This window comes from Eriocheir sinensis, chromosome 40, assembly GCF_024679095.1.
Source record: "Eriocheir sinensis breed Jianghai 21 chromosome 40, ASM2467909v1, whole genome shotgun sequence".
Taxonomy (NCBI): Eukaryota; Metazoa; Arthropoda; class Malacostraca; order Decapoda; family Varunidae; genus Eriocheir; species Eriocheir sinensis.
The window spans coordinates 1,902,812-1,925,853 of record NC_066548.1 but is presented as its reverse complement, the minus strand read 5'-3'; the positions used below and the strand labels follow the sequence as shown (position 1 = coordinate 1,925,853).

At 38.8% G+C, this 23,042-nt stretch overlaps 2 protein-coding genes across 7 annotated transcripts; one reads left to right on the top strand and one right to left on the bottom strand.

The window, feature by feature from the left end:
* Nucleotides 1–466: 466 nt before the first annotated feature.
* LOC127009184 (F-box only protein 31-like) lies at nt 467–16,312 on the top strand. 5 transcript variants are annotated; one of them, XR_007761693.1, is made up of 10 exons: nt 472–735; nt 1,454–1,652; nt 1,932–1,991; nt 2,209–2,285; nt 3,678–3,842; nt 4,413–4,534; nt 6,991–7,180; nt 7,995–8,221; nt 8,374–9,881; nt 16,170–16,312. XR_007761693.1 is itself a non-coding variant. In XM_050882003.1 (9 exons), the coding sequence occupies exons 2-9, from the start codon at nt 1,502–1,504 to the stop codon at nt 8,561–8,563; spliced, it is 1,182 nt and encodes a 393-aa protein (XP_050737960.1). In that variant the 5' UTR covers nt 472–735; nt 1,454–1,501; the 3' UTR covers nt 8,564–10,572. The 5 variants fall into 5 exon arrangements, 4 of the variants coding, with proteins under 4 accessions (XP_050737963.1, XP_050737960.1, XP_050737961.1 ...); XM_050882003.1 differs by lacking the exon at nt 16,170–16,312 and having other exon boundaries at nt 8,374–10,572; XM_050882004.1 differs by lacking the exon at nt 16,170–16,312 and having other exon boundaries at nt 719–865; nt 8,374–10,572.
* On the bottom strand, nt 10,591–22,732 carry LOC127009183 (centromere protein L-like). Of its 2 annotated transcripts, none has more exons than XM_050882002.1 (11): nt 22,565–22,732; nt 21,392–21,542; nt 19,876–19,937; nt 17,859–17,989; nt 16,740–16,846; nt 16,130–16,367; nt 15,016–15,168; nt 14,196–14,328; nt 13,743–13,902; nt 12,371–12,472; nt 10,591–11,187 (listed from the first exon to the last, which is right to left on the bottom strand). In XM_050882002.1, exons 2-11 carry the CDS (start codon nt 21,527–21,529, stop codon nt 11,137–11,139), a joined length of 1,275 nt encoding a protein of 424 aa, XP_050737959.1. In that variant the 5' UTR covers nt 21,530–21,542; nt 22,565–22,732; the 3' UTR covers nt 10,591–11,136. The 2 variants fall into 2 exon arrangements, with proteins under 2 accessions (XP_050737959.1, XP_050737958.1); XM_050882001.1 differs by having other exon boundaries at nt 17,859–18,031; nt 22,565–22,731.
* Nucleotides 22,733–23,042: the final 310 nt, after the last annotated feature.

Sequence of the window (23,042 nt, the reverse complement as noted above, 5' to 3'; positions counted from 1 at the left end):
ATGAGGCAGGTGTTTCTGAGTGAGATAGGACGTGAAGTGAATGGGGCTGAGTGGAGAGGCGAATGGAGAAGTGAATGAGGCAGTGAAAGACTTCTTGGAGAGCATGTGGCGTGCAAGATGTAGGCCTAGAGAAAAAACCGTCTGTTCTTTATGTTTGATTTTAATTTTTAGGTAATTGCATGTGTACCTCCTCAGGAATATTATCAGTATTTACATTCTAATTCCTTTTTCTGTTAACTAACCTCAATATGTGTTTTTATTTTTGTACAATGGAGATTTTTATTTTTTGTAACTAGTCTAGTCAGGGGTTTGTCTGCAAGACCAGCTATTCCCCTTTGTTGTATATAAATATTTCAATCAATCAATTATAATTTCACAGGAGCTGCCGTTACAAAGGTCTGTTTTGAGAGAAATCTTGAGCCTCCTGTGACATCAAGATCAAGATAATAAAAACACCGGGAGAGACGAATGGACGAGTGATTGAGGCGATGAAAGAGTTCCTGGAGAGCATGTGGCGTGCAAGATGTAGGCAATGACATCTTGCCCCGAGTAGCTGAACACCGATTTTCTGTATGTTTTGTTTATTCTTTATCAATCAATCAATCAGGAGCTGCCGATACAAAGGCCTGGCTGGGAGAAATCTCAAGCCACCTGTGACATCAAGATCAAGATCATCTCGAAAAAGCAGTACAAACGAAAGGACTCGGGGAGAACAAAGGCAGGAAACAAGAGGAGGTAAGTCCCTGAAGTGACCACAACCAATAAAGGTCACAAGAAGAAGTAGGGGGAGGTGTTGGAAGAAGTTCTAGTGGGCAGTGACTCCTTCAGACGATAGCCGAAGTCCAGTGCGTACAGACAAACCGAGGTCAGTGCAGGGGAAAGCTAATACGCAGTGAAGTAGAGGGCGTAGTTAAGTATGTCAGTGTAAAGAAGTACTAAGGAGGACCTTTTCTTCTGTCAGTTGAGCGGTTTAGTGTAAGTGAAGCTAACTTTTTAGTTAGTGGATTACCATTTTTTGGTTAGCGGTGCCACTGTACCCCAAAGTAGACTTCTTTTTACAACAAAGATACCCCACTGTACCCCAAAGTAGACTTCTTTTTACAACAAAGATACCCCACTGTACCCCAAAGTAGACTTCTTTTTACAACAAAGATACCCCACTGTACCCTAAAGTAGACTTCTTTTTACAGTTCTGAATCATCATTAGCTTAGTCGAAAATTGGTAAATCTGAAGCCTGAAGGATAACAACTTCATTTATTATCTTTTTACTCCCTTTCCCATCACCTACAAACTTAGGGACCTGGGAGATTATGTTCAGAGTTTTTGAGTGGGGGAAGCAGCTATTACTGACTTCTCAACTATCAAACCAACCTCTGATTACTAGAGAACAGATGAATGAACATGAAATGTATGTGCATGCCTGCTAATGAATATATGCTACTTTCTTTACAGATATTGTGACAGTTCATATGGGAAGTTTAAGCGCCAACTCAAGTCAGAATGTTGAGTATTCTCGACCTCCCACAAAATGTTTTGCTTGTTATCTTACAATTATGCAAGGTCAAAGATCTGATGGCTCTGAGCACTACCTGCAGTCTTTTATATCACCTGATTAAAGATCAGCTTCTTTGGAAGAAACTGTGTTTTAGAGGTAAGTTATCATGCTAATGTTGCTCACTGTTATTAATTGCAAGCTTGCCACACACTTATGTTGAGGGAAAAGAGGTACACGAGTTGACAATTCCTTGAGGTAAAATACAGACGCTATATGATGAATAATAATGGGAAAAAGCAACTTTCAAGTGAATAATAATCAAGTAAAATCTAGAAATTATTTGAGAAACAATTTATTTTTTTCATACACCACGAGTATCATTATGGTGCTATAGAAGTTATCCATATCTGGTAAATTTATCATTTTACTCATCAGATTTCCATGTGTATCCTGAAGCCTGTGAAAAAGCATCCTATGAGACTGTGTATAAAAATTGTAAGTTCATTGTTTGTACTTTTCCCAAAACACTTGAGCTGACTTACTGTTTATATTTTTTTATAGTAGACAAAATGTAGTACAATATATTCAATATTGAGTTGTTACTGTTCATATCTGTGTGAGTCTTGTTTGCATTTTCTTTAACATGGCTCTTTATGCCAGAAACTTTTGTTATTATTAATTGTCAGGTTTTATAACTTGAAAAAAATTTCAGTTTTACACAGATATGGGTATATGTTGGGACTTTATCAGTCTCAAATTGGACCCTACGGAGGACTTTTGGAGATAAGAGTAAGTTTGAATTTATATATTAGTTTTATGTAGGTTGCTTGTATTGAATCATATTTTTCTTGTAATTCTTATGTGATGAGATTCTAATATAGGGGGTCCCCGACTTATGACGGAGTCCCGTTCCTAACGAACCCGATTTTTTACGTAAGTTGGAACACACCTAAATAAGCACCTTCATCACTCACCTTTTTTATTTATTTATTTATTTATTTTTTACGTTGTGGCCTATTGCACTGTTAGGCATTTCCCTGGTTCCCACTAATAATCTTTCCATCTCAGTCACGAGACCACTATGCTGCTTAGTAATCACAGTGGAGTGCATGGGAGCTGATCCTTTCACTTGTTCAAGAATGGGATCATTGTCTTTCATAATTGTGGCCACAGTCGAACTGCTTAGGCCTAATGTGCAGCCAATGTTCGTAGGTGTTTTGCCCATTTCAGAGCATTTCACAATGTCCAATTTCACTTCCATAGTGATGGTTTTCCTTTTCTTACATGCACTGCCAACAGAAGAGCTACCTTTATGCCTGGGAGGCATGATTAAGGGCACAAAGGAACCTAAATGGCATACAAGTGGAATGTAAGCAACACGCCAGCCTCAGAGCAATGCTTGGTGATGACGTTTTCTTCCGCCGTGCTCAACAAACTAGTTCCCGCGCGTTTGTATGTACGAAGCAAACGTCGGAAGTTGAAACAAGAATTTTTTAATCATTTATGGGGACTGCGTCGTAGCCACGAAATGTTGTAGGTTGAGACTGTTGTAACCCGAGGACCCCCTGTATACCATATTTGCCGGTGTTGAAGATGCACTTTTTTTCTCAAACTAAGATTGAAAAAATTAGCATGCGTCTTGGTTGCTGAATGTTGCATTACCTTTAGGTGTAAGCTAGGCCTCTAGGAAGTATAAAGATCAAATAAAATGTTGTTGAAGGGCTGTGACAGTCTAGCAGACCCTACTTGCCGTGGCAGTGTCCTGTAATGACGAGAAAACACTTACAGCAGCCATTGTTATTGTTTTGGTGTGGGTCTCATTGTTTGTCATGTGTGTGTGGTAATAAAGAAGTTGCAATAAAACCAGTAATACATGTATTGCAGTGGTATTATGAGGTTTAACTACACACTCCCTCTACCAGGTATTACAGTATGGTGTATGTGTTTATTGTATGATACTGTACATAAATCTTACAATATGTTGCCAAGCCAGTGTTATATAGTAGATATATACTACAAATCATGAAACAACCATGAAAACATCTTCGAAAAATTGGTAAAGGTCAGTATTTTTTTCTTCAGAATATAGCACCTAAAAATGAGTTGCATCTTCGACAGCAGCAAATACGGTAACTCATCACAATTACATAAAATTTTAAAATATCAATTATACATTTTCAGTTTAAAGCCGGTCTCATCGAAGGAGTGCTCTGGGAGCCAAATGCTGACCTTATGGAACCTTTGAAGGAGTCAACAGCTTTCTCAATTGATGGGAGCAAAGTGCCTGCCAAGTGTTTGTGTATTCCCAGTATATTCCCTCATGAATGCTCACTTAATATTGATAAGGTAAGAAATGTCTTATGAATTTCTCATACAAGTCAAGGAGATGGAGCTGCTAGGATGGATGGAGATGCTAGTATGCAGTTTTTCATACATGAAATATGTTTGTCTTGAAAAGTTTTCCCAGAAACTCAGGATGTACATACAGTAGTATTTTCTGGGGTGCAAGAAGTTAAAGAAAAATAGCACAAAGGGAAGCTTATAAGCTACTCAAATCAGTTCATTTCTCATCAACATCATGTGGAACTGTGGGAGTTATTTTTCCTAGACTTTGAATGTGTGCTGCATTTTTCCTGTTTTTCTGTTTGAGACCCGTCCGCTGCGATTGGCACGGATTTGGCTTTTAGTGGTAGCCTGGTAACATATAGTCCCAGGTCTTTCTCTGCCTCTGTGGCAGATAGTGGAGTGTTTCCCATGTGGTATTAGTGTGCTGGATATCCCCTCCCAAGGTCCATGACTACATTTTTCTTCATTGAATTGTAGCAGCCACTTTTGTTCCATTCTTGTAGCTTGGTGAGGTCTTCTTGTAGGAAATCTGCAGTCAAGGGGTTAATGGTTTTGTTTGTATGTTTTCAGAGAAATGGAACAATAACGCAGTGCTGTTCAGACTACAAGAAACATATCCAGGCTCTTCGTGATGCAAATCATGAAGGTACAGGCTACAGTATGAAGCTAATTTTTCTAAATGATGTCCTTGGGTGAGTAAAAAAAAAAATGCTTATGAACAAGACCCTTTTGTCGCCCCTATTCTATAATGGATTGGTTGACGGTCATGTACAAGTTACATCAGGCAATAAAATGGTCATTCACAATGATCAGAATATCATTACAGGTAGTCCTTGAGTCAGCTCAATTTTGGTTGACCTTATAGCCATGCAGTGGTGCTGTGCAACGTTTTGAAATTGAGCTATCAGGTTTTGCCAAGACGGCAGTGAGTAGCGGGCTTTTTTTTATTATTGTTTCCTTTTTTTGTGCCCTTGAGCTGTCTCCTTTGTTGTAAAAAAAAAAAAAAAAAAAACGGTGTCGTTGCACTAGGGGTTGTGCTGGTGGGAGGACGGTGTACACAAAGGACATGTCAGTTATATGAGTGGCCAGTGTCACCTCTGCTACATCTTATCTTCTGTGAATATTTCATTCAATTATGATTGCCGTTTCCAGCAAACGGTCACCCGTAGGAGCTGCTGCAGGAATATCGTGAGGAGGCTATTGTTGTGGACACTGTTTTTCTAGCAAACTGGCATCTGCTAGATCTAGTCGTAAGCTTGGCAGGAAACGCAGGAACTGTGTAAACAAATAGCTACTCTACCCTCAGCAAATTATTTGAAATGTCAACTCATTACTTAACCAAGTACACTAAACCCTCGGTACAACGGGCTAATTGGGGAAACTTAGTCCACTAATGTACATTTGAATAATATTTTGTTTTATTTTCAATGTAATTTTTGACTTGGAACAAATTTGACTTAAAACTGGCCTGCTGGTCCCAAACCCTGTCATAATTTGAGGACTACCTGTACTTGTTTCTGAGAATTAAACAGATATTTAAGTGGTGATAGGTGATTTTTTTAGGGGCAATAGGTTACTATTTTAGTGGCAATAGGTCCCAATCCATTACAGTGATATGTTGTTATTTTTAGCAGTGAAAGGTTGCAACCCATTAGGTTTACATGGGTTTCTGTAAGGTTAATAAAGTGTCAAGTGGCTGGCAGCACATTAAAGTTATCTTCGCAGCAATATGAGTTCCCGGTTGTAATAGGGCAATACTCATGATGCTCTACTTGCCACCACAGTTTTCTTGTTTTCATGGCTCTGGGAACAATAATAATATTTTTCTGGTGCTGTCCTGATTGTGTTTCTGCACATTGGAACGAAGCTGCAATGCTGGTGATTTGTGGACATGGCCATGATGAGGTAAAGTCAGAATAAGCAGCAGAGCCACAATCACATAATTTAGCTGGACATAAACTCTTGTTTCATCCTGGACTATTTTCATTACGGGCCCTCAAGGCTCATATCACCATCAACCTCATTTTATACAACTTTGAAGGCTTACATCTCCAAATTTATACTTTGTATAGTCAAATTAACATTACCACAGGGTAATTCAGTGCATATATCAGCCAAATAAATTGTTTACTGAAAAAAATCCACTGCCAGCCAGTCCATTAAACATGTGTCCAATCTATAATTATATTTCAGCATTGGTAATATTTTTTTTTCATTTTTTCTCACTAAATTCTTAATCCTGTTTGACCAATGAAATATGATATCAGCGGCAATTTTTTCCTTATTTTTAATGATCATACATAGTCTTTTAAGCTTTGTATTTATATATGTGTGTGTGTGTGTGTGTGTGTTTACCTAGTTGTAGTTTTATAGGGCCTGGGCTGATGCTCGTGTGGTCTCGTCTCCATATCTGTATTTGTCTATTTTTCCTTAAAGTTGTGCACACTCTTCGCCGATACTACATCCTCATTTAGTCTGTTCCAAACTGCTATGTTTCTTTGCGGGAAGCTATATTTTTTTATGTCTCTCAAACATCTTCCTTTTCTCAATTTTTTACTGTGTCCTCGTGTGTTGCTGGTGTTTCTTCTCTTAGTAGTAGCTCCTGTGTGTGTGTGTGTGTGTGTGTGTGTGTGTGTGTGTATTTACCTATTACTTTTTACCTCTTTGTAGTATACAGGGCCTGAGCTCAAGGTCGGACAGTCCTGTCTCCCAATGCATATTTGTCCATCTTTTCCTTCATTTTTGGAACTGCTCGCTTCAACAATGTCTTTGTTTAGTCCATTTCATGTATCCACACTCATGTATGGAAAACTGTACTTCTTTATGTCTTTCACTTTGTCTTTCAAACAAATCCCCTTTCTCAATTTCTTGCTGTGTCCTTTTAGTTGCCTCCCCCTTCCCTTTCGATTAAATAATTTCTATCTAACGTGTCCATTCCACTTGTATTCCTGTGTGTGTGTGTGTGTGTGTGTGAGCGAGAGAGAGAGAGAGAGAGAGAGAGAGAGAGAGAGAGAGAGAGAGAGAGAGAGAGATTTTAACTGTATTTGTGAAGTATTTATCAATATGAATTTTGTATTTTTGGGTTGTCAAACTGTAACTGAAAAAAATATTGCCATGTATTCGTAAATTTGTTATGTGTCTTTTGCAGAAGTGGATTGATTCATAGGCCAATGATTTTACCTTTGCCAAATGATATACCTAGTGAACTGAAGAGAATGGATGGGTCCTTTCCAAGACAGATCATTACACCAGGACTCTTTAAAGGAACTTATTCTTCACATGGAATTGAAATACTTCTGTTCAAATATAAGGATGAACATGAAATGCATGGACTTAAAGTAAGTTATATTAAGCATTGTCTTCTCCATTATCAGGATGAACATATACAAATTTGCAGAATTATTACAATATTATTGATAAAAGGTCAAAATAAGTATAAAAAATGTTTTGCCTGCTGAGGTTGGTTTAGTGAATAGGAGCTTTACTTACGTCAACCTGTTACCAAACACATGTTGCCATGAATATGCATATGAAAGCAGCCTTAGATGAATAAATCAGACTGATTAACTTGTGGAGCACTGATAAAAACTGACTTAATGATGATGAATAAATGAGGTGAGTAGCTGATCCAATATCAGGGAAGACGAGCAATATGGCGTTCTTACCTTTCAAAGACCCAGTAAACACTGATTCCACGGGCTGAGCGCAGTGTTGCCAAACTATCGTACTCATCGCATTGCATTTTTTCGTAGTTTCCGACCGATAACTACCGCAAAAAACACCACTCGCCCGCCAATCACCACCAAATAAGCACTTTCCCAGTGTCCAGGAACATAACCCCCTCTATTACTATTGTTTCTTATGGGGAAATTATGTTTAAATAATGCGATTTTAAATAACATGACATCTCCAGGAATGTAACCCTCGTGTTAATCAAGAGGTGACTGTATCTCTGTGCAAATATTGAGCTTCTTTATCTTTTTTTCTAGGTCAAACAGTAATGCTCCAGGACTAATAAAAGATGACAATCACAAGAGCAAAATATTGCAAATTGAACCATCATTAAATGAGGGAAACCTGTGCACCATTGACATATGTTTAATACTCATGTGAAAATTGCTAAATTGATTTTTTTTTATTTATTCCTAACAGGTAACTGGTGATGATAATGTTCCTGCCAGTAAGATATCTGTAAAAATACTCCTGGGATACCCTGCAGATGCTCCTCTAAATGACAAAAATACTATCTCGGACTTGAGTGCTATTGAGCCTAGATCAAGACAAGTTCCTTTAGATCAGATACCTGAGCAGGCATTTTCTGTTCCTGCTGGTTGCCATGTTGATCCTGGGATACAAATTCCCAGCAGGTGTATAGCAAGGTTAGTGCCTTACTTTTTGTGAAGAGCAAGCAACATTGGATATATATGGTTTTGTCAATTTTAAAAGGTTAGTAAGAACTTATAGGATTTATGATCACTCACTGAAAAGCTGCTGCAAGTGCTTTGTAATTGTGTGTTTTCCTTTTTTTCAGATATCATGGATATGGTCAAATAGCATATGATGGATTCCAGCATCCCAGTTATATACCAACACAAGTTATAATATTCAATAATGACCTGTTAGGAGTTATTTGGATGAAACTTTCAGCATTTAGTGTATTTACACGGGTTGATCAGACCTTTACATCAAACATTATCAAAACTGGAGAAAGTTATCTGTGATCTAGTAAATATTTTAGCAGTACAGTGAACCCTCCATCAATGTGTTTTTACTACTATTGAAATTCAGGTCATCGCATGATTTATTTATCTTTTATATATTTTTACAGGCGAGCAGCCATGTCATCATAATACGGCATTTTTTGGCATATGACTTACTTTTTTCAAGAAAACATGCCTCCAAACCACCCTGTATCCTATAGCCTGCACTGAAGGTAAAAAAACTATGCCTTCCTAAGCATACCAGACCTTGGAGAGCAAGGTCTAGGAACTAGTAAGACTTATTGTCCTTTAAAAACTGTGCCTCCGTGCTGACACCCTGCCTGGTCAAACTCTTTCGCCTCTGCCTATCAACATCTTCCTTTCCTTCCTGCTGGAAGTATGCCTTCATACAGCCTGCCATCCTCATGCTATCATGCAGCTTCAATGCACTATTACACACACAGAACCTGAGTGCATTGGTGGATTTGAATCACCAGGGCTGCATGGTACACAGCAACTGATTGGTACAATGTTATTGACGCTTCCACCATTCTCTCGCTTATTCAGTCAAGTGGGCATCTCTCCTTTGACAAAAGTGAAAGCTGCTCTGTGTTTGATTGATGAAATGGCCTCCAAATGTTGTGCAATGCTACACAACAAAGTTGAAGACTTGTATCAAGATGGCAGTGTTAGCCAAATGTCCTGAATTGTTGTGTGGGGTCAGTGTTTGTAAACAAAGGAGGCATTGTAGCTATATGGTTGTTGGTAGCCATCAGCTGTCTGGTTTAGATCACTCCCACACCCAATGGGAATTGTGTAGCTAACAAGTGAACTGAACCTGCCCCTGTCTTTGTATGATAATAGCCCAGCAACCTCACAAGTATCCCCCAATCATTGCTGGGCTTTGTTTTATAATAAGTATAAAAGCATGTTGGTTCAGTGTTTGGTGGGAAAATAAGTGCAGAGATAGATATAATAGGCACAAAATGGAGGTTGATCGCCCACCAAATAACCAGTTAGAATCATTCCCATTGATTCTTCAGTTTAGCTATCACCTATTTCCGCTATCTCGTGAAGTTTTGTAACCAATTGGGTGAGATAGCAGGGGAATGGGTGTACTTCAAAACCCAGGTAATTATTACTAAACGAAGGTGTTTGGTATAGATTTTATTTGTATATATTTCCTTGTATGTATTTGTAAAGGCTGTGATGGGTTTAATGATGTTTTGTGGCAGGCGAGAGAGGCTAGTGTGAAAACGGTATAAGCGATATGACACAAGCCTCCATAAGCAAACCACAGAACAAACATCACACCAGACACCTCATTAACTCCTTTAAGGTGAGTTTTACATTATTCATATCAATTCAAATAAAATTATTAATTCTACTAAAAAGAAATGTAACAATAGGAATAAATAAAGAATATAAATAAAAAGTGAAACCCTGGGGTGATAGCATCAAATAATCATTTATGGATGTAGTTTTTCAGTGTTATGCAAATAACCATTACGCAGCAGCTGGATTACCTTCTGAAATGCTTATATATATATATATATATATATATATATATATATATATATATATATATATATATATATATATATATATATATATATATATATATATATATATATATATATATATATGGTGTGGAAGGAAAACTGCTTAGTGCAAAAAAGTCTTTATGAGGATGCATCTGCATGTGTCAAAATTACTGGAGAAACAAGTGAACATTTTGAGATAAAAGTGGGTTTAAGACAAGGGTGCGTCATGTCACCATGGTTATTCAATATTTATATGGATATTATAGGGTGCAAGAGTATGTTAGGGAGAGAGGGGAAAGATCTTTGAGAAACTTTGAGCAGGCAAGGAGGGAGTGTCTGGATAGAGAAAGTTGGAAGCTCTTCTGCCGTGGCCATCCCTTGGTGGGAGCTCCTAGGAGCAGGCGTCGATGAAATGAATGAATGAATGAATGAATGAAATATATATATATATATATATATATAAATAAATATATATATAAATATATATACATATATATAAATATCTATATATATATATATAAAATATTATTTTTTTATTTAGCTTTCAAAGTTCAGTCCTCAAGATGGATAAAATGTCACCCCACTCCCCCAAATGGTTCGTTATGGAAAGGGTTTACTGTAGTTGTAAGGGTCAGCTTTCATGAGTTTGATGAGGTGTTGGTGGAAATGGGTGTGAGCCTGACGAAAGAGTTGGGGTGTGGTCACAGTAGCCTTCATTAACCCCTGTATCTATTCAATAACAAATCCTAGTACTTCTGGTTTAAATGAGAAAATGAATAAGGTCTGGGGTGTTGGCAGCAATAATTCCTTGGCTGCAAGTCTGAGAACCATGTCAAGAGGGTGGCAAACAAGTGCTACCCAAGATACGAGACACTCTCCCAGAAAGAAAAAGTTCTTTCAGAAAATCCAAACATAATTGTAAAAACTTGAAATCTATTTTAATTTACTATTACTGTAAAATTCCCCAAAGAATAAAATATTTTGACAAAAATTCAACAAATTGGTCAATGTGATCACTATACACTTCATAATGTCTCCATGCAGTCAGATTCATTCATAATTGTTGTTCAGTTCTGCAATGCTGTCAGCCTGGTCCAGATCCTGAAAAACATATAACAATTAGATAGAGCATTTGTCTCAGTAATATGAAGGATAATGCATCACCAGGATTATATGAATCAAAATTATCTACGTTCTTATTAACCTGGCACTGTCGGTGGACCCATTTTTGGGCTCCCGCAAGTTGGTCCGGTGAAACGATGGACCCCGTTTGGGGCTCGGCTCAAAATGCCTAATTTGAGCTAATTGTAGGCGGTGGCGGCATAGAGCAACCCACCATGCATACCCTGGGTCAATGTGGTGGGTGATTGATCTAAAGGTGGGCTTATTTGTCATAGGTGGTGCTGTAAGGTCATGGCAGACTGAATTTGCTATCCATACAGTACTCGCTTGTCAAATTCTCTAAAGTAGACAACTAGCGACTCTCGGCTAGATTATTTTGTAACAAACACCACCCAAAAAGAATGGAGTTTGAGTATAAGTAAATATTTTTAACGGCTTTATGGTTATGAGAGGAGTACTCTGATATACGTTCCATGCTCTTTTCTTAGTTTCAAATTGCAGTGTAATGTTGCCGTTTCTCGGCCACTTCTTGGCTTTCCCATAGCCGAAGCCCACGGGTTAATAACATAATTAATTCATATTATTTGTCCAGGATAAGTTCAAATTAGTTATACTGATTATACTGGCAACGATGAAGTATTTTCAGGTCAAAGGTCAGGGCTTGCATGCACATATAAATCCTTTTTGCAGCTTGAGTGACCAAGAACTGTTTTACTTAATGTGTAATTAGTAAAGGGGTTATTTTTTCCTACGCTTACGACAATGCTATTATCCATGTTTGACTGTATCATTCATTGGTTGGCTCTTGTAATCCTGCAACATTATTGTCTGTATTGATTATTTTTCCTTTTTTTTTTTGCTTTATCAGCTAACTTGTTTAAGTCACTGGTTTCACCACAGTCAATACTGTTGATGTATATGATAAATAGTAATGGATCCAAAACTGATTTCCCTGGGACCACACTGGTAACTCAGGCCCAATCTGATTTACACCCTTTTACCTAAACTCTGCATCCTGTCACTAAGCAATGCCATGATCCACCTCAAAACTTTACCCCCAAGTTATCACTTGTATTTCAATTCAACTTTGATAGAAAGGATATCAATACCCTTTCCATTATACTGGTTTATGATTTCAATTTAAAAAAAAAAGGCCACAAACCTGCAAATAGTTCTCTGATTTATAAGTAGTAGTTCTCTGGAGGAAGACATCCAAAAAACTCTGGATCACTGATGTGACGCTCCGCTGACACATCAGTCGCACCTGTAACAACACCCATTCAGTTAAGAAAGAAGCAAATTGTCAAAATGTAATGGTGTGAAAAAGCAAAAGCTAAAACTGTCAAAGAACTACAAAGCCTTCTTGCAGGACCCTGAGAGTATGTGTGTGTCATTTACCATGGCCTGGACTTGCAATTGATAGCCAATACATTACTTAAATGAGTTTGGAGCTTTGGATATGGTAGGAACTTTTCATCACACCCAGCCACACATTGGAAGCAGAAGACAATCCACTACTGATGTTAGGTGCCCATTCACTGCTGGGTGGACAGAGGGCATGGATTAAAGAGACTGCCCATCAGTCTCAACTCTGCTCGGGAATCAAATTCAGAACCTTTCAGTTGTGAGGGGAGCATGCTAATCACTGCACTATGGAGCTCAGTGTGTGTGTGTGTGTGTGTGTGAGAGTGAGTGGGCGTGCGTGCATGTACACACATGTGGGCTTATCCTCCAGTAGCAAGAGCATTCAAGCCTGAGGGAAATGGTATGGGGGTGACCACTGGTGATATGGATGTAGAGTGGATGAGTACTGGAAAGAGTTGGCTGGGAGGGGATTGAATGTACTGAGCAGTATCATGTAAAGTAGCTGATACATCAACAATAATTATGTTCAACATGGCAGCAATGGAAGGGAGGATGGGAATGAAGAAGTAGAAAAGCCAAACATAGAAAAAGACAAAAAGTTAATGTGGAGTGTGAGTCTTACCAACCAGGGGAGCACTGGCACCACTAAAACCCATATATCATACACCAATCTGGCACAATGTATTACGTAACAAGTAATATTTGCTATATTTTGAGGGACTGTAATGTGTTGTCTATGAGTCCTGATATGTAAAAATCCTTATTACCCAAATATACTCAGGTATTTTTCATAACAAAGCTACTCAACACTTTAGAAGCATTTTTCTCAAAACCAACACTTTTGAACTTCAATGTGGTAAGGCTCTGAAAGTACCAATCGAATATCAACCCGTTTTGACTAATGGGTTGGGGAATCAAAGGAGACCTGGCGCCAGAATGTTACTCTATCTTCAACTGTCTAATATTCACAATTTCGGACTTTTCTGGCGGCTGTGCTTAGTTGATACGATAAACAACAAAACTGTTAAATAAAATAAGCTGATATTGTTATTGACGAAGCCTTAACAAATTAAAGTTTGCCATTTTTTCTCTTAAAATCAACATCAACAAAAACATGGAAAGGAGTATTAAAATATATCAACTTACACATATTAAAAAAAAATATATACCTTTCCACTGCTGCTGAGGGTAACACAAGGAGTTTGTAGATGATGTAGCCTTAGTAGTGACATGGGCAAACCAGTGAGTGAAGCTGCCATACTGTTTATTGCAGATAAATATCCTTGTAGGTCTTCTATGGTCACCTCATTCTTGCTGCTGTCCACCATTCTGTAACATTCATGAAAAATGACAAATCATAAAAATTATCATGCTATGTTGCACTGAGCAGGATGAGGTTCCATGTTGAAGAGAACAAAATAGTATAATATAACATGACCCCAAATTTTTACTATACTTGCACTGACCCCAATCTTATATCTATTCTTCTCGACTTCTTTCCAGGATAAAAACTTAGGTTACTTTCCCTACCTAATGCCTGGATCAAAGTCTTACTTCACACACATTTTTGCCCTGTATCAGTGCACTTTACTACTAATGTGTAACTTTTAACAAGCACCTACCTGTTCCAAACCTCATGAACATCCTTAAGTAGAACCTTGATAACAATTCTAGGCCTCCCCCTATCATTTGGATTGGAGAAGTTGCTCATGCCAGGTGGTGAGATAATCATATAGGTGAATTCTACTTTGGCATCTGTAAAAATAAATAAATAAATAAATGAGTGCATTCTTAAGTTCTATTTTCATGTCTGTGCTTCTCCATTAGTGGTTTAGATGCTGAAGGGAGCTTATAGTTTCTTTTTCTTTTTTTCCCCCTACAAAATTATATGGTTTTAAAAGGCATGTTTTAAGGCAAGGCATGGTTCAAGAGACATGGTTAATCATACCCAATCTGCAATCAACTTAATTTTCTGGTAATCTAAACTAAAATCTGATATTTATTATATCACTAAAAAGCGTTTTGCTAGTTCTGGTGACGAATGAAAAATAAAACCATTATTACTTATAAAAAAATCCTTAAAATTTTCACTATCAATCTATGTCTCTGAAACCCTTAAACCCTTAAAACAATCCAATACCCTGTCAGTTCCATAAATTTTTGTTATGTATTATGTTGAAAATGATAATGAAAGTAATGCCAATTAGTGCCAATGAAACATTGCAGACTGATCCTGGTCAAAAATATAACTAACCTAAACCCATGCATCAGAAAGCCTAGTGTCTCTGCTTCACAGGAAAACATAAAATAATTATCTCAGGGCAGCGGTGCTTAGAATACTCAGGTGCTGAGCTATTCATATGGTATCTTTTAAAGTTTATAATAAGATTGAAACAAAAACAACAAGAAAAAAGTGCTGTAAAAAATATAGCTCTTTCATACCTCCTTGGCTATGAAATGAGTCAAGACAGTTGTTGCTAGTCCAAACACCTGCAATCCAGAGGAAGTCACTTTGTTGCATTCCAGATCGTGCAACATAGCATTCAAATGACCCCTGCAGCCAATTCACAACCACTTGATGAATTAACTCTCGTCCTGTTAAAAACATACATGAAAATTAGTCCTCCTGATCTCCCTCTTGGGATCCATTCATTGGTAAGAAATATAAATACAGAAAGTAACCTTTCTCCAGGAAAGTATATACATAAATAAGATAACTGGAGAACGTTGATGGTTGCTGAGAAACATCTAAGTGACATTTAACTACATGGACTTGGAGATGCTAAAAATGTTGATAGCATCTATGTTAAGATCAAGACAAGAATATGCAACTGAGGCGTGGTAACCTCACCTCACCCAAAAAAAAAAAATAAATAAATAAATAAATAAATAAATAAATAAATAAATAAATAAATAAATAAATACGGAGTGGCAACAAAAAATATACCAAGCTTAGAGAACTGCATTACAATAAGACAGCACAAATTGGTACTGCCTACATTGCAAAAAAGAAAAGATGACAATCCAGGTGAGCCAGATATAGTTAGAAGAGACCTTCTGTGCTCCATTTGCTAATGTTTTTAGAATGAAAACCTGGCAATAATGCAGTGATTTCAGGGAAGATCAGAGCTCACATACACACATGAGTCACTTTTACAATATCATGGAACAACAAAGAAGGAATGGAAAGTCCCAGTTGGAGAATGTAAATATATTACATACAAAGACAGAAAAACTAGTGAGATCAAGTCCATAAAGAAGAAAGTCTGTGATGGTGTTTGTAGTCATTTAACTCATGCAGCCAGTGGAAAAAGTTAAGAGGTTTAGAAGAGGATTAATTCTCTTCCATTTCCTCTTAACCCTTTCCATACTGTGACGCCGACGTCTGCGTCACCATATTGAAAGGGTTAATAGTTCTTGTTCAGAATAATCCTAAGAATGGACTTTGCTCTATATGTTCTTTAGTTTTACTTCTTGTGACTCAACCAATGATTTTATTCCTAACTTTTACTCAAAATGTAATATATAAATAAATAAGAGAATACTGTTGAATTACCTGAGTAAAGCATGACAGGCAACCAGTCCACATTTTCCAGACTGGAACTCTGGACACTGACTGTACGAAACAGCCAAGCACTGTACACCACTACCAACTTATCCTCGCCAGGAGTGTCCCCGGGAAATAATGATGTCACTTCAAGCCAAACAGCATCCACAACAGATGACTTCCAGGAGAGGCAGGAAGTAGTAGTGAGCTTGACTTCCATTTGTCCACTTGGGTAAACTTCCATCACCTGCAAGTATTTAGCAAGTTACCTCAGAAGCAATGACACTCAAATGTGACAAACACCAGTCTCCATAATGTATACGTGAATCTACTTTCCTTAAGAGAAACCACTGCCCTATTCATGTTACAATCAATATGAAGAGGTTCTAGAGAGGAGTAATTTGTGACTATTGGTACATTAAAACAGTAATTTTTCTGTTCATACTGTTACACCTGCTTACCTTCACACAAACACATACACACCTAATGGTAAGGAACTGGATGAGGGATTACTTAATAGAGAGAGAGAGAGAGAGAGAGAGAGAGAGAGAGAGAGAGAGAGACTCAAATTATAGCTCACACATAAGGATGAAGCAGGAGGAACAGCATGCCAACCTACCCTATTTTTTAAGATCTTCTCATACTTCACTCTTAGTCTCTCATTGTTGTACTTGAAGTTGGCCAAGGAACTAAGATTGCATATCTTCATAGTTTTATTCAGAAGTGCTAGAAATGAAGAGAAGTAATGTTACATATATAACCTTTTAAAAAATTAATGCATCACATCAACCACCAAAGTATAAAGGAAAGGTTTATAAACATTGGTGGACCTTGAGTTACAACGGGGTTTGGTTCCAACACGCAGGTTGTAAGTCGAATTGGTCGCAGGTCAAAATTTATACTATAAATAAAGATATCATTTAAATGTCCTGCCGCAGATAGAGCAGCACTCCTTCCTGCCCAGCCTTTATCCTCATGCATTTGCCAAGCCCTCAGCTCTGTGTCTGGTTGATCAATTAGCCACAAAATGTTGTGCAATGTTATGCAATGGAGCTACCAAGTTTTGCCAAGATGGTGGCACTTGCCAATCACCCTGCTGGGGAGGAGGGGGAGGGCAGTGTTTATAAACAAAAGGCAGGTCATAGTTATATAAGTGGCCAATGTCTCCTCTGCTGCATATTCTTACTGTCTATGAATGTTTCGTCCTACTTTGATTACTGTCTCCAGTAAACAATTGCCTGTCAGAGCTGCTGCAGGAATACTGTTAGGGAGCTGTTGTGGGATGTCATTTTGGTTACGCATACCTGATTGACTGTCCAGTTGACTCACTCCGCCTCCCACCCCACCCCCATCAACGGGGAGCTGAGCAGGCGGGCAGGTGAACTGAATGCAGCTGAGATTTGTAAACAGTGGAGATAACTGGGCAGACTCACTCCACCCTTGCTCAGCTCACTAGATCATGGTTTGCTTCTATAGCAGAATGTACTCCTATAAACTGGTTGAGAAGCGACTAGCGACTGTGGTGTGAGTAGTACTTGCAGCATGAGTTCTACAGGAAACTGAGGGGGCAGCGTGAGTAGGCTGGCCCAGCCCATTCATGCTTCCTCCCTCCTGTCATACCCCAGTCCAGCTGGGGTGAGGCTGGCAAATGGGGACACCAGTGGGGTTGGGGTGGGGGAAGGCAGGGAAAAACTGTGTAAACAAACAAATAAATTATGCCACATTTATTTTTACGTACCTTGAAGATGCCCTTTCCACACTTTTGCATCTGCCTTTTTTACGGAAGAAGGGCCAGTAATTCTTTGCCGTGGCAATGTGGCCAGTCTAGGAGTTCTGTAGGGTGTGGCTCGCCCCAGCATACGTGGTGTTCTGCGAGGCACACTAAATAGTCTGGATGCTCTCCTTGCAGACCTTAGAATTAGAGTATGAATTAATACCCCTTCAAGATAACTATAACTGTTGCCCTGAGGATGACAGCAAGTCACAATGGATAAACTTCTCTTCTTAAATATAATTAATACAAAATACACAGAAAGCCTTCCTATTGACCTAAAAGAAATAGTAACTATACATCTACTTAGAGTACTACAGGTGACCCCCCATATTTCCAGGGGATGAATATTGATTTTCTGTGAATACTTAACACATCCCACAGACACAGCCCATACTTTAATAAATAACTGCTGAAAGACACTAAAACTCATTCTAACACCCCATAACAACCTAAGCAATGAACAGCCTATGGAACACAAAGCAACAGTGAAAGTTTATGATGGGGAGAGTTGTAAGAAGTTGGGGTGCAGTAAGGAGCGACTGATGACATGACTTAGCTTGCTGTCGCTTGGGAAACAACCAGTGCTACAAGTGAATTTTGTGAGTTCTGCAACTGCCACATCTTTACTACTGGGAAAAACTTTTATATGCAATATCAGCAAGTTTCTGAATATGCACATGTGGGTTTTATTAAATGTGGGTTCTACAAAGGTAGGGGCTACTCTAACTAACGGAAAGCATATGCCTGGGGGTGTTGCATCACTAACCAGCTACCTCCACCCTCGAAGGTCCTTTTGGGCAAGCCCCCACACAGTAACCCTTCCCATTCTAAGCCACTCTTGACACTGTTGATCAACTTGTCCCAACCATGAGCAACGTGGGTGTTACCTTTGTCTCCTACAATCAGTGTTGTCTTGTGCAGAAACAGCACTCTAAGCAATATTGACGTCCAGGAAGCATGCCACATCCCCATAGAGCCAGAGTTGACATTCACAGACTATGCTAGGCCTTGATTCTGTTCCACGAGATTGTTACTGGTTCGGCACAAAGCTATCCCTGTGATACCCTATGATCCTGTGAATGCACTTGGTACCAAAGGCATCGACATGCCTCCTCAATTCTCTATTCAGTGTCCATGTCTCACAGTCATACAGTAGGAGAGGGGGCACAAGAGAATTAACCCCATACCTTTGCAGTTAGTCAGATGCGCCAATACTGACATGCATACACGAGCAAGTAAACAGGGGATCTCTCTCAACCTCCACATCTCTGTAACTATGTACAGTAGCAAATAATTCAAGCATATCATTGAAGATTATCTTAGCAATATTTTATATCCAGACTGAGTAAACGCAATAGAAAATTTTCCATATGGGGAGGTTGTCATCAAGTTAATAATCATTGCAGGAACTCCACAGATCTGCAGATTGTCCCAAAGTGCCTCATGATGTAGTGAGTCAAATGACTTCTTGGGATCAACATAGGCACACACACCTTGAGGACTACCTGTAATCAGGCTGAATTTCTCTGCAGATGTGTGAGAAGCATTAGTGAAAGATAAAGTTAATACGATACAGGAAACCCCAACTGTTCAACAGGGTTGTGTTCCCTAAAAGTGGTTGAATAACAAAATTCTCAAATAACTAAAATATTTTTCCAGGATTAAATAAAGAGGGGTTACTAGGGTCCTGACCCCATTCTAGACACCATAATTTTTTTTATATAAATCTTAAATACTTCTAGGAGGCTGCTTCCTCTTTCTGTCTCAGCAAGACAGTGCAGTAGTCCATGAAGCTCTCCAAAGACAATTCCTCTTTTTCTTCACTCAGCACTACATATTATTTATCTTAGTCACCATCTGTTAAGGGGTCCATACACCTGATACACTTTTTACAAAAATGAAAAGCTAAGAAAAATATTCCAAACTCTATCAAGTGCACAAGGAAAATCTTTGTAAATGAATTATATGAACCGCTACTCACCTTTCACTACTCCTTGTATCTCGCCTGGCTGGAGTCTGATAGTCTGGTGTTACATCTTTCTTCTGCAACAAATTGAATTTCCTCTAAATGTGGGAGTGCCTTATTACTTACGACTTTGTCGTTTCCATCACCTAACTCTACTCTGTGGAAAACTAAATCTCTTCAATCCAGTGATATATTCATTCATCATATGACAATTAGATAACCCTAAAAGAAAACAAGCTTGTACATAGTTGTTTTCTTTGACTTGTCATCTTCAAAAATTGCGGCAGAGAAAGAGGGAAAGATTGTTGTCTGGCTGTCATCATGACATATTACAGAGAGGAGATATGACTCTCTTGCTGTCTATCTATCTATCTAGATGGTTAGAACAGATTGACATATGAACTGAGAGAGAGAGAGAGAGAGAGAGAGAGAGAGAGAGAGAGAGAGAGAGAGAGAGAGAGAGAGAGAGAGAGAGAGAGAGAGAGAGAGAGAGAGAGAGAGAGAGAGAGAGAGAGAGAGAGAGAGAGAGAGAGAGAGAGAGAGAGAGAGAGAGAGAGAGAGAGAGAGAGAGAGAGAGAGAGAGAGAGAGAGAGAGAGAGAGAGAGAGAGAGAGAGAGAGAGATACATATACAATCAAACCTCAGAACTCAAACTTAAAGTCTTAAATTGTTCCCGGAGGCTGTTCATGTTCTACAAAGTTTGAATTCCAAAGAATTTTTTCCATAAGAAATAATGGAAAGTGAATTAATCCATTCCCAGACCCATGAAAATACCCACGTCAACTCTTAAAACTTTTAATTTATGCTAAAAATATAAGTAAATGCCCTAATTAGGACATAAAGCAATGAAAAATAATAACAAATTAACGGATTGTAAACAGCCAAAGAAGTAAATATAAATGCAATTAAATGAAAGTAATAATAAGTGTATTTACCTTATCTTATCAACATTTCTCTCATGCTTATTAGCCTCAACACAGTTCTCCGGCACCATGGTGAATACACAGGGATGTTACAGAAGCAAAACCACCAAAAACAATAGCAAGAACACAGAGCAAGTTACCGTACGCAGGGATGCCTTATGAATGAGAGCAGGAAATGAAATGAATGGTAAACAAAGCAAGGCACAATGTATACTTGAACAGATATCATGTTCTGGTTTCTTTGAATTTGAACATTTGTATGACACTCAAATATCTAAATAAACTGTATTCTAATAATGTCACATATGCATTAGAATTGTTATTTTTACATTTTAGTTTTAAGAAAATGTTCAAAGCGAATTTTTCTTCCAGCAAAAACATACGAGTTATGAGCAGTCGCGTATGGTAAGGGCATCTTTGGCTGCGTTCCAGTTCCAAGAAAACTCAAGTTCTGGGTCAACATTTTCTTGAAAAATGTGTTTGAAGTCCAAGTTATTAGAGTTTTGGGATATTCGAGTTCTGAGGTTTGACTATATGCATCTATGATTCATGCCCAATAAGTACAGCCTAACATTGCAATTTATTTGAAAGATATAAATAAATACTTACTCTAGATTTTCCACGAAGCTTCCTCTTGGGAGTCTCCTGTGTGCTGATTTGAGTTTTGCTTTGTGAGTCTGAAGCTTCATGGGATCTGCTGGCTTGTTGTCGCCCACTCAGTGTTTTACCACTCGTCCTTGCCGACATTTTGTCTCATAAGCTGAAACAAAAAACTGAAGTTATCACTTTTTTTCTGCCTAAATAAGTGAAAATATACTATAGATCAAACATAAAAAGCAGAGGAGCTCAATTTAAGACAATATCTAGTAGCTTGGTAATTAGAAATTCTTCTAGCTTGATTCAGAGATAGCCAGCTTATGCATGTAAGGTAAAGATAAAGGTAGGTGAATATGCTATAGATGTGCGTGGCTGTGGTGCTCATCTCCGATCCGCTGGCCCTTTGAACTTGTGGTAGGTAAGAACAAAATTACCCTGGGATACAGCCCAATGTGAAATCCCAGATTACCACAGTTTACCTTCCCCATGTACCCGTTTATCGACCAGCCCATAAGGGAGGATGAATAGCTGGGAGAGCTGCATGCTGACAGCTTCCATTAATCAGTCATTTGTGGCATACACAAGGGGATGCGTAACCTTGGCCACTCTATGACACCAAACCCAGGAGTTCCAACTGGGTAGTCTCCATGCCCCAAACACCAGAGGACACTGCAACACTAAAAACGGCAGGACCTGATGAGTCCAAAACACCAGTGGACACTGCAACACTAAAAACGGCAGGACCTGATGAGCTCAAACACCAGAGGACACTGCAACACCAAAAACGGCAGGACCTGATGAGCCCCAAACACCAGAGGACACTGCAACACCAAAAACGGCAGGACCTGATGAGCCCCAAACACCAGAGGACACTGCAACACCAAAAACGGCAGGACCTGATGGCCCCCAAACACCAGAGGACACTGCAACACTAAAAACAACGGTATAAACACGATGCAACACTACACACTATATAAACTATGCAACACTAAAAAGGGCAGTACCTGATGAGCCCAATACCAGAGGACACTGCAACACTACCATTTTTCACTGTTTTAGCGGCCTGGACCCTGGAAACAATGGTACCTGATAAGCCCTCAGGGTCCAAAGAACACCCCAGCATTGGTAACAAGTCATTGGTGGGTATCAGAGAGAAAGCAGAAGTAAAAATATGTAATTCCGTACCTGGTCGGCCGCCTCTCGTTTGAACAGGTTGGGCTTGGCTGTGTTGTGGGAATCATCTCGCAGCCGCAAAATAGCTCGCAGAGGTTCAACTTGCTGACTTATTTTTTTTATATATATTTCACTCACCGCTATCGTTTACTTGTCCTGCTTCGATTTCAATACATGGCACAAAGATAAGAGAAGCATTTTTAATCAAGGGAAGGCTGTATGTACATCAAGCGAAAGTGGTAGATTTTACAGATTTACCCAGTGTTGATGTTTACTCAATTTTTGCTTGTTTTGGTCTGTTGGTCTGGTGTGTTGTTTCCTTGTGGGCAATACAAACCATCACAGAGATCACAAATGGACTAACTACAACAAAATAACGCAAATTAACAAGTTTTCTTGCTCAGTGCGCATGCGTAGTGGACATCAGAGCGACTTATTTCTGCAAGGAGGCATTTCTCGCAACAGCGGCGGGCGGAGAGAGAGGAAGACA